General features: G+C 56.8%; 2 protein-coding genes across 2 annotated transcripts; both read left to right on the top strand.

Moving 5' to 3' along the window:
* Positions 1 to 1,944: 1,944 nt before the first annotated feature.
* RNASEK (ribonuclease K) lies at positions 1,945 to 4,703 on the top strand. The gene is made up of 3 exons (XM_054295092.1): positions 1,945 to 2,177; positions 3,788 to 3,867; positions 4,410 to 4,703. The coding sequence occupies exons 1-3, from the start codon at positions 2,100 to 2,102 to the stop codon at positions 4,546 to 4,548; spliced, it is 297 nt and encodes a 98-aa protein (XP_054151067.1). The 5' UTR covers positions 1,945 to 2,099; the 3' UTR covers positions 4,549 to 4,703.
* Positions 4,704 to 4,896: 193 nt separating this feature from the next.
* Positions 4,897 to 9,142, top strand: CUNH17orf49 (chromosome unknown C17orf49 homolog; the record flags this gene model as incomplete). The annotated part of the gene is made up of 5 exons (XM_054295095.1): positions 4,897 to 5,032; positions 5,966 to 6,060; positions 8,110 to 8,211; positions 8,303 to 8,472; positions 9,033 to 9,142. Coding segments are annotated over exons 1-5 (498 nt in total), but the record flags the coding sequence as incomplete, so codon positions are not given.
* Between the last annotated feature and the right edge of the window lie 1,345 nt (positions 9,143 to 10,487).

The following is a 10,487-nucleotide window of genomic DNA, read 5'->3' as shown; positions in this document are numbered from 1 at the left end:
CTTAACTAACCCTTAATTAACCCCTAATTAACCCCTCCGTACCTCCTCCTCCTCCTGGATCTGCTGGAACCCTCTGGGCATGGGGGCTGTAATTAATTAATTAGTTATTTGACAAATTAATTAAGGGGGAGTTAATGAGGGACCCCCAGGGAATTGCTGGGAGGGTTAATTAGGGGTTAATTAAGGGGTAATTAGTGGATAATTAAGGGACACGTAAGAGGGGCAGGGGGTTAATTAAGGGTTAATTAAGGGTTAATTAAGGTCGGCAGGTTAATTAAGGGTCGGGGTGTACTGCGGGGCAATCCGGAGGTTAATTAAGGTTAATTAGTGGGGAATTAGGATTAATCAAGGCTCAGCGATATCACGGAGAAAGGGCAAGGAGTTAATGAAAGATTAATTAGGGCTTAATTAAGGGTCGGAGGATCCCGTTGGGGTGACCAGGAGGTTAATTAAGGCTAATTAAGAGTTAATTAGTGGTTAATTAAGGCCCGGGGAGTGTCCGGAGGGGGGATAAGGAGCTAATTAAGCATTAATTAGGGGTTAATTGGCGGTGGGAGTGACCACGATGTTAATTACAGATAAATAAGGCTAATAAATCGTTAATTACCGCTGATCAAGCGTTGATTAGTATTAATTAAGGCCCGGGGAGTGTCCGGAGGGGGTCAGGAAGTTAATTAAGGATTAATTAAGGGTTAATTAAGGGTCGGAGGATCCCATGGGGGTGACGGGAAAGTTAATTAGCGCTAATAAAGAGCTAATTAGAGCTCTCAAAGCTCCTAATTAGCGTTAATTAAGGTCAGGCGGGGGTCATTAATTAGGGGAGGGGTCTCGCGCGGGGTGGGGGAGGGGTCGGAGCGGGGGTGGGGGGAGGGGTGGGGGTGGGGGAGGGGCCGAGCGCGGCTCCGGGAGGCGGCGGCGGCTCCTGGGGGGTCCCGGGGGGTCTGAGGCGGCTGCGGGGGGCGAGGGGGCGGGGCCTGGGGAGGGACACGCCCATTCTGGGACACGCCCATCGCCAAGCCACGCCCCCTCCTTTTTCCTTCATTTGCCTTGTGTGGGGTTGGGTGGGGGAGGGGGGATTTTTATGGGGGGGGGGAGGGGAAAGGCCTGGGGTGACCCCGCCCCTCCCCCCCCACCTGAGGTGACCCCTCTCCCATATCCCGCCCCTCCCCCACCCTTAAGGACCCCCAATTTTCTGCCCCTCCCCCACTTTTCTGCCCCTCGCCCCAGACATGGGACCCCCAAATTCCCGCCCCGGCCCCATCCATGGGACCCCCAATTTAAGCCCCTCCCCCAGCCATGGGACCCCGAAATTCCCACCCCCCCCACACCCCAGGACCCCCCCACAATTCCCTTCCCCCACCCAGGGACTTCCCCCCCAAATTTCCCCCCCCACTCCCAATTCCCCTCCCCCAATTCCCGCGGTTTTGCCCTAAAATGGAAATTTGGGAGGGGGGGGATGACGTCACCGCCCCTCCCCCCACTCCCGTTTTGTTTGGGGGCGTCCCAAGGGAGGGTGGGGGAGGGGCGGGCGCGTGCCCGGTGCTATTTTTAGCCCCTCCCTCCCCCCCCCCGAAATGTCACCTCAATGTGACCTCGAGGTGGGGGGCAGGGAATTTAAAGGGCCAGCGCCCCAATTTTGGAAATTTGACTCTTACTGTGCGGGGGGGGGGGACGGGGACACGGGGGACACCCCTTGTGACGTCAGAAGAAGGCGTGGTCACCTAGGGGACACCCAGGGGACACCCAGGGGACGCCGAGGACACGCGCGGACCCGGTGGGCGTGGCCAAACAACGCGGCCGCGCCCCCCAACCGCCCGACAACCAATCACACCCCCCCGCGAGGGAGAATGGCACCGCCCGAGGGGGCGTGGCTTGTTGTGACGGGCGTGGCGAAGTGCAAAGGGCGTGGTCACGCAAAGGGGGCGTGGCGCCGCCAAGGGGCGTGGCCTCAGTCTGCTGCGCCGGCTCGGCCCCGCAGCAGCGAAAAGGGGAGGGGGCGCTGCGCCCTCGCGGAAATATCAGAAAATAAACCCTAAAAAACCCCAAAACCCCCTCAAAAACCCCAAAAAAAGCAGCAGGAGGGACTCGCCGGGATCGCCATGGTGTCGCTGCTCTGCTGCGGGCCCAAAATGGCCGCGTGCGGGCTCGTCCTCAGCGCCTGGGGCGTCGTGATGTTGGTGAGGGGGCCTGAGGGGATGGGGAGGGCCGTGAGGGGCGTGAGGGATTTTGGGGGGTCCCGGAGGGGTTTGAAGGGGTTCTGAAGGGTTAAAAGGGTATTTTGGAGGGGTTCTTCGGGGTTTGAAGAGGTACTGAAGGGTTAAAAGGGGATTTTAGGGGGCTTCGGAGGGATTTTGGGGGAACTCTGAGGGTTTGATGGGGGCGTTCTGAAGGGCTCTGAGGAGCCGTGAGGGGATGGGGGCGGCGGGGGGGGGCTTTTGGGGGGGTCCCGGAGGGGCTTTGGGGGAAATCCTGAGGGATTTTGGGGCTCTAGGAGAGGTTTTAGGGGGGATTTGAGGGATTAGGAGGAGTTTGGGGTGGCTTGAAGGGATTTTGGGGGATTCTGAGGGGTTTGAGGGGGGTTCTGAGGGGCCCTGAGGAGATGGGAGGCGCCGTGAGGAGCCGGAGGATTTTGGAGAATTCTGAGGGATTTGGAGGCAATTCTGAGGGATTTTGGGGGTCTAGGAGAGGCTTTGGGGGGGATTGGAGGGATTTAGAGGGGTTTTGTGGGGATTTTGAGGGGTTTTGGGAGAATTCGGGGGGTTCTCAGTGGCCGTGAGGGGATGGGGGGCGCCGTGAGGCGCCGGAGGGATTTTGGGGGGGATTTGAAGGGTTTTGGGGGGGATTCTGAGGGGTTTGAAGAGGTTCTGAAGGATTAAAAGGGGATTTTGGGGGAGATTTGAGGGATTTGGTGGGGTTTTGGTGGGATTTGAGGGGTTTTGGGGGGATTTTGGGGGTTCTGAGGGATTTGGGGGATCCATGTAGAACTGAGAAGAAATTTGGGGAGGTCTTGGAGGGGTCTGGGGGCAATTTGGGAATTTCCTGGGGGTCCCTCTGGGGGATTTTTTTGGGGTGTTTTGGGGTGTCCCAAGGAGATTTGGGGGGGAATTTGTGGTTTTTTGGGGGGTGGGGGAAGGGCCGGGGGTGACTCAGGGGCAGCTGAGGGGAAGTTGGGGGGTGGGGGAGGGGCTTGGGGGTTTTTTTGGGGGGTGGGGTTGGGCCTCATCCACATTTTGGAAGGTTTGAAGCCCCCCCAAAATATTCCCCACCCCCTAAATACCCACCTGGGACCCCCAAACCTCCTCAAATCTCCTACAGGGACCCCAAATTCTGCCCTCATCCTCATGAGAGAACCCCCAGGACCCCCAAATCCCCCCAGGACCCCCCCAAATTCCCCTCAAATCCCATCAGGACCTCCCAAAATCCTCCTAAGGAACCCCCAGGACCCCCAAACTCCCCCCAAATCCCCTCAGGACCCCCCAAATTCCCCTGAAATTCTCCCTGAGAGACCCCCCAGGACCCCCCCAAATTTCCCCTAAATTCCTGCAGGACCCCCCAAACTCTCCCCAGGTCCCCTCAGGACCCCCAAAACCCCCCCATATTCCCCCAGAACCCCCCAAAATTCCCTCAAGGGACCCCCAGGACCCCCCAAAACCCCCCTATATTCCCCCAGGACCCCCCAGATTCCCCCCAAATTCCCCCCAGGACCACCCAAACTCCTCTCAAATCCCCTCAGGATCCCCCAAATCCCCTCGGGACCCCCCAAAATCCCCCCAATTTTCCCCCCCAGGTGTTATTGGGCATTTTTTTCAACGTGCACTCGGCCGTGCTGATCGAGGACGTGCCCTTCACTGAGGAGGACTTCAAGGGGTGAGGAGGGGGAGATTTGGGGGGTCCTGGGGGGATTTGGGGGAGTTTAAGGGGTCCTGGGGAAAGTTTGGGGGGGATTTGGGGGGTCCTAGGGAGGATTTTGGGGGGTCCTGGGGGATTTTAGGGGGTCCTGGGGGAAATTTAGGGGAGTTTGGGGGGTCCTGGGGAATTTGGGGGGATTTTAGGGGGATTTGGGGGGTTCCTGGCAGGGTTTGGAGAGGATTTGAGGAATCCTGGGCAAATTTTGAGGGGATTTTGGGGGTCCTGAGGGGAAATTGGGGGGTCCTGAGGGATTTTGGGGAATTTTGGGGGTCCTGAGGGGATTTTGGGGGTCCTGGGTGTGATTTTGGAGGGGATTTTTGGTGGAATTTTTGGGATTTTAGGAGAGATTTTGAGGTCAATTTATGGATTTTTAAGGGACATCCTAAAACCCTAACCCCCTAAAAAATCCCAAAATCCTCCAAAACCCCCTCAAACCCCCCCAAAACCCCAAATTCTCCTTTTTTCACCCTAAAAAAAATCGAAATTTCCCCTTTTCCCAGCGGCCCCGAGCGCATTTACCGCCTGTACGAGCAGGTCAGCTACAATTGCTTCATCGCCGCGGGGCTCTACGCGCTGCTGGGCGGCTTCTCCCTGTGCCAGACCCGCCTCAACAAGCGCAAGGAGTACATGGTGCGCTGAGCCCCAAAATCCCCGTTTTTCACCCCAAAAAGATCCCCGTTTTTCACCCCAAAAAACCCCCGCATTCCGCCGCCTTTGGAGGACCAATTTTCTCCCGCCCTGAGCGCCGCAGAGAAGCGCGGATGGGCTCGGATAATAAAGAGAGTTGTTGTGGATTGATCGCGCAGGGTTTTTTTGGGGGGGAAATTGGATTTTGGGTTTAAAACCGGCGATTTTGGGGTGAAAAATGGCGATTTTAGGGGTGCTGGAGGTTGAGGATCAACGAGACGGCGGAGCGGAGCGGCCGCGGGAGGCGGAAGTGGGCGGGGTTTACACTATGTTAACCAATGAGAGGAAAGGGGCGTGGCTTCGTGAGGGCGGTACCAGCGAGACGCGCGGGGCAGAGCGTCCCCCTCCCCCCGCCGCCATCATCGAGGAGCCGGAGCGGCGGCGGCGGCGGCCGGAGGGGCCGGGGACGGCGGCCATGACGTCAGCATCCACTAAAGTGAGGGAATTTGGGCAATTTTGGGCGGATTTGGGAATTTTTGGGTTTTTTTTAAGGAATGTGATGAGGGGTGGGGCGGGTTGGGAATGGGGGAGGTGCTTCCGGTTCGGTGCCACTTCCGGTCCGTTCCTTGGAGGGGTCGGGGTGGGGGAGTGGCTGCTATTAAAGGTTCCGGGAGGTTCGGGGGTTACTGGTCCCAGTTCGGGTTTTGATCTCGGTACTGGTCCCAGTTTGGGGTTAAATGGGATTTTACTGGTCCCAGTTTGGGTTTTGATGCTGGTACTGGTCCCAGTTTGGGGTTAAATGGGATTTTATTGGTCCCAGTTTGGATCCCAGTTCTGCTGGTTCCAGTTCATGTCTTGATCCCGGTACTGGTCCCAGTTTGGGTTTCATTGTGGGGTCACTAGTCCCAGTTTGGTGTTAGTGGTCCCAGTTTAGGGTTCAGTGGGGTTTTACTGGTCCCAGTCCAGCTCCCAGTTTGGGCTCCCAGTCCCTTCCAGTCCCCCCCCAGTCCCCTCCCAGGCCCTCCCAGTATAACCCAGTGCGCCTCAGTTCCCTCCCAGTCCATCCCAGTTTGATCCCAGTCCCCCCAGTCTCTCCAGTGCCCCCCAATCCTCTCCCAGTTTGATCCCAGTTCATCCCAGTCCCTCCCAATTTATCCCAGTTTGATCCCAGTCCCTCCCAGTTTATCCCAGTTCCCCCTAGTCCATCCCAGTTTGATCCCAATCCCCTCCCAGTTTATCCCAGTCCCTCCCAGTTTGATCCCAGTCCATCCCAGTCCGTCCCAGTCTCTTCCAGTTTATCCCAGTCCATCCCAGTCTCTCCCAGTTTGATCCCAGTCCCCCCCAATCCCCTCCCAGTCCATCCCAGTCCCTCCCAGTTTATCCCAGTCCATCCCAGTCTCTCCCAGTTTATCCCAGTTTGCCGTTCCAGGTCGGGGAGATTTTCTCGGCCGCCGGCGCCGCCTTCACTCGCCTGGGGGAGCTGACGATGCAGCTGCACCCGGGGACCGACAGCTCCCCCGCGGGGTGAGGGGGGATTTTGGGGAAATTTGGGGGGTCCTGGCGGGTTTGGGGAAAATTTGGGAAAAATCCGGCAAATTTTGGGGGGGTTTGGGGCAGTTTTGGGGGGATTTGGAGTCCTTGGGGGGGGGAGATTTTGGGGGATTTGGGGACGCCTGGAGGGTCCTGAGGGGGATCTGGGGGTCTCCAGGGGAGATTTGAGGAGGTTTTGGAGGGTCCTGGGGAAATTTGGGAAAATTTGGGGAAGATTTGAGGGAGATTTTGGGGGGGTATTTGGGTGTGGTTTGAGGTCCTTGTGGGGAGATTTTGAGGAAGTTTTGGGGGGTCCTGGGAGATTTTGGGGGGTCTTGGGGGGTCTGGGGGATTTGGGGAAAATTTGGGGTGGATTTGGGGCCATTCTATGGAGATTTGAGGGAGTCCTGGGGAGATTTGGAGAAAATTTGGGGAGATTTGGGGAGGGTTTGAGGGATTTGGGGTCCCTATGATGAAATTTGGGGTGCTCATGGGAGATTTGAGGAGGTTTTGGGGGTCCTGGGAGGGTTTGGGGGTCCCTTGGAGGAATTTCGGGGGATTAGGGAAAATCTGGGGAGGGGTTGAGGGGATTTTGGGGGTTCCTGGGAGGGTTTTGGGGTCATTTTGGGGAAATTTGGGGTCCTGAGGGGAGGTTTGAGGGGGTTGTCGCTGCTCTGTGGGGCCACGTCGCAATTCCAAACCCCCCAAAATCCCCCAAAACCCCTTCAAATCCCCCCAAAATTGCCCAAAATTTCCACCAGGACCCCCCAGATTCCATTCAGCCCCCCAAAATCCCCGGGATCCCCCCCCAAAATTTTCAGGATCCCCCCAAAATCCCCCAGGTCCCACTGGATGGAGCTGGAGCTGACACTGCTCCACGGGGCTGTGTCACAATTTCAAACCCCCCAAAATCCCCCCAAAACCCCTTCAAATCCCCCCAAAACTCCCCTAAATCTTCTTCAGGACCCCCACATTCCCTTTGGACCCTCAAAATCCCTGGGGAACACCCCCAAAATGTCCAGGATCCCCCCCCAAAATCCCCCAGGCCCCACTGGACGGAGCCGGAGTTCTCACTGCTCCGTGGGGCTGTGTCCCGATTTGGGGAGGACCTGAACCCCCCCAAATCCCCCCAGAAACCCCCAAAAACCCCTTTAAATCTCCCCAAAACTTCCAAGAATTTCCACCAGGACCCCCAAAATTCTCTCAAATCCCCCCAAAATTTTCAGGACCCCTCCAAATCTCCCCACGTCCCACTGGACGGAGCTGGAGTTCTCGATGCTCCACGGGGCTGTGTCACGAATTCAGACCCCCCAAAATCCCCTCAAATCCCCCCAAAACCGCCTCAAATCGCACCAAGACCTTCTTAGGACACCCCAGATTCCCTCAAATTCCCCCAAAACTTCTGGGGTCTCCCCTAAAATTCTCAGGAGCCCCCCAAAACCCCCAGGTCCCACTGGACGGAGCCGGAGCTGGCACTGCTCCGCAGGGCTGTGTCCCGAATTGGGGAGGACCTGAACCCCAAAAAACCCCCTCAAATCACCCCCAAACCCCCTCAAATCACCCCTAAAGCTCTCCAAGAGTCCCCAGATTCCCTCAAATCCCCCCAAAACCCGCAGGGTCCCCCCAAAAACCCCCCCAGGTACCGCTGGACGGAGCCGGAGCTGTCGCTGCTCCACGGGGCCGTGTCGTGATTCGGGGGGGACCTGAACCCCCCAAAACCCCCCGAATCCCCATCGAATCACCCCAAAACCCCCTCAAATCACCCCAAAACTTCCCTAAATCTCCCCGAAAGTCCCCCACAGTTTTCTTCAGGATCTCCTAAATTCCATCTGGACCCCCAAAATTCTCAGGGTCCCCCCAAAACTCCCCAGGTCTCACTGGACGGAGCTGGAGTTCTCGCTTCTCCGCGGGGCTGTGTCCTCATTTCGAGCCCCCCAAAACCCCCTCAAATCACCCCAAAACCCCCTCAGATCACCCCAAAACTTCCTCAGGTCGTCCCAAGACCCCCCAAAAAGCCCAAAAATCCCCCCAAAAACCCCCCAGGTCCCGCTGGACGGAGCCGGAGCTGGCGCTGCTCCGCGGGGCCGTGTCCCGATTCGGGGAGGACCTGAACCGCCTCAGCGCCCTCATCAAGGACCGCACGGTGTAAGGGGGGGTCCGGGGCGGGGATTTTGGGGTGTCCCCCCCCAAAAAAAACCCCAAAAAACCCCCAAAATTCCCCCAAAATCCCCCTCAGGGCGCAGCTGAAGGCGGCGGCCAAGCGCAAAGCCTACGAGGACAGCGGGGTCCCCCTGCCCCCGCCCGGCGCTGACTCCCCCAAAAAGGGACCCCGAAAAAACCCCCCCGGCTCTGGGGGGGCCCCCCACGACCCCCCCGGGCCCCCCGGGAAGAAGCTGAAGGTGGCAGGTGAGGGATTTTGGGGGTTTTTGGGTTAATTTTGGTTCATTTTTGGGGTTCATTTTTGGGGTTCCCCCTCTTTAATTTTGGGGCTGCTTTTCCCTCATTCTTTAATTCTGGGGATCCCCCCCAATTAATTCTGCCCCCCCCCTCCCCCCTTTAATTTTGGGGTTTTTTTGTCCCCTCGCCTTTAATTTTGGGGTTCCCCTGGTCGATCCCCTTTAATTTTTGGGGCGCCCCCCAATTAATTTTGGGGTCTCTTTTCCCTCATTATTGAATTTTATATTTAATTTAATATTATTTCATTTTCCCCCATTATTTAATTCCCCCTTTAATTTTGTGGGGTTTTTTGCCCCACCTCCCCCCCCATTAATTTTGGGGTCTCTTTTCCCCCATTATTTAATTTTAGGGACCCCCCCCTCTTTAATTTTGGGGCCCCCCCCTTTAATTTTGGGCTCCCCCATTAACTTAGGGCTCCCCCTTTAATTTTGGGGTGTCCCCCCCCCTTGAGTTTTGGGATTTCTTTGACCCCTTCCCGTTAATTTTGGGGTCCCCCCCCCCTCCCCCAGAGCCCCCCCCGAGTGACTCCGACCCCCCCGGGGACCTCGTGGACGTCGAAGGATTTGGGGACCCCCCCCCCAAGAAGCTGAACTTTGACCAGGGTACGACCCCGACCCCCCAAAAAAAAACCCCCAAAATTTGGGGGGAACTCCCCCAAAATTTGGGGGGTCCCCTCACCCCTTCCCCTTTTTCCAGCAGCCTGAAGTCGGACCCCCCCAAAGGACCCCCCAAAACCCCCAGGACCCCCCCAAAACCCCCAAATTTCTCCCTGAACCCCCAAATTTTGGGGGTCCCCAAATCCCCCTCAGTTTTGGGGTCATCCCCAAATTTGGGGACCCCTCCCCTTTGTTTCCCCCAATAAAATTTTGGGGTGTCCCCCCCATTTGTCTCCGTGTCGTGTTTTTGGTCCTGCCTCGATTTTGGGGTTCCCCCCCCCCCCATCCCCAAAATTTGGGTTTTCCTCTGAATTTTTGGGGTTCTCCTCCCATTTTTGGGGTCCCCCCCCATGAGTCAGGTTTGGGGTTGAGCCTTTATTGGGGTCACACCGAAGACGAGACTGGGGGAGCCCCCAAATTTTGGGGTCCTGGAGGGTTTTTGGGGGGGAATTCTGGGATTTTGGGATCGATTTTTGGGGTGTCCGGGGCTCTTTTGGGGTGCCTGATGATGATTTTGGGGGGGTCTGGGAGCGGTTTTGGGGTTTCAGGGGCATTTTGGGGGTGTTGAGTGGGTTTTGGGGTGTCCCTGGAGAGATTTTTTTGGGTTCCTGGGTGGATTTTTTGGGGTTCCTGGGTGGATTTTTGGGGTCTCAGGTGAATTTTGGGATGCTCTGGGTGGATTTTAGGATTCCTGGATGGATTTTGGGGTGCCCCGGGCGGTTTTGGGGTTCCTGGGTGAGGTTTTGGGGTCTCTGGGTGGATTTTTGGGATTTCTGGGTGGGTGTTTTTGGTTCCTGGATGGATTTTGGGGAATCCTAGGTGGATATTTGGGATTCCTGGGTGGGATTTTTGGGTTCTCTGGATGGATTTTTGGGGTGCCCCAGGTGGATTTTAGGATTCTTGGATGGATTTTGGGGTACCCCGGTTGTGTTTTGGGGTTCCTGGGTGGATTTTTAGGATTTCTGGGTGGATTCTTTGGGTTCCTGGATGGATTTTGGGGTGTCCCAGGTGGATATTTGCGATTCCTGGATGGATTTTAGGATTCCTGGCTGGATTTTGGGGTGCCCCGGGCGGTTTTAGGGTTCCTGGGTGAGGTTTTTTGGGTTCCTGGATGGATTTTTGGGGTGTCCCAGATGGATTTTGGGGTGTTCTGGGTGAGGTTTTGGGGTATCCTAGGTGGATATTTGGGGTATCCTAGGTGGATTTTAGGATTCCTGGATGGGATTTTTTTGGTTCCTGGAGGAGTTTTGGGTTCTCTGGATGGAGATTTGGGGTTCCCGGATGGATTTTAGGGTTCCTGGCTGGATT

Source organism: Melozone crissalis, unplaced genomic scaffold (genome assembly GCF_028551555.1).
Source record: "Melozone crissalis strain CALT ecotype California unplaced genomic scaffold, PUWL_Pcris_2 ptg000498l_1, whole genome shotgun sequence".
In the NCBI taxonomy this organism is placed as follows: Eukaryota; Metazoa; Chordata; class Aves; order Passeriformes; family Passerellidae; genus Melozone; species Melozone crissalis.
Note: the sequence above shows the minus strand (reverse complement) of the source record. Positions and strands in the feature narration are given on the sequence as shown.

Excerpts from the sequence above, each read along its gene's own strand:
- RNASEK (XM_054295092.1), top strand. The coding sequence starts at position 2,100 with ATGGTGTCGCTGCTCTGCTGCGGGCCCAAAATGGCCGCGTGCGGGCTC. Across the intron at positions 2,178-3,787 it reads CCTGGGGCGTCGTGATGTTG|GTGTTATTGGGCATTTTTTT; the intron begins GTGAGGGGGCCT and ends TTTCCCCCCCAG. Across the intron at positions 3,868-4,409 it reads ACTGAGGAGGACTTCAAGGG|CGGCCCCGAGCGCATTTACC; the intron begins GTGAGGAGGGGG and ends CCCTTTTCCCAG.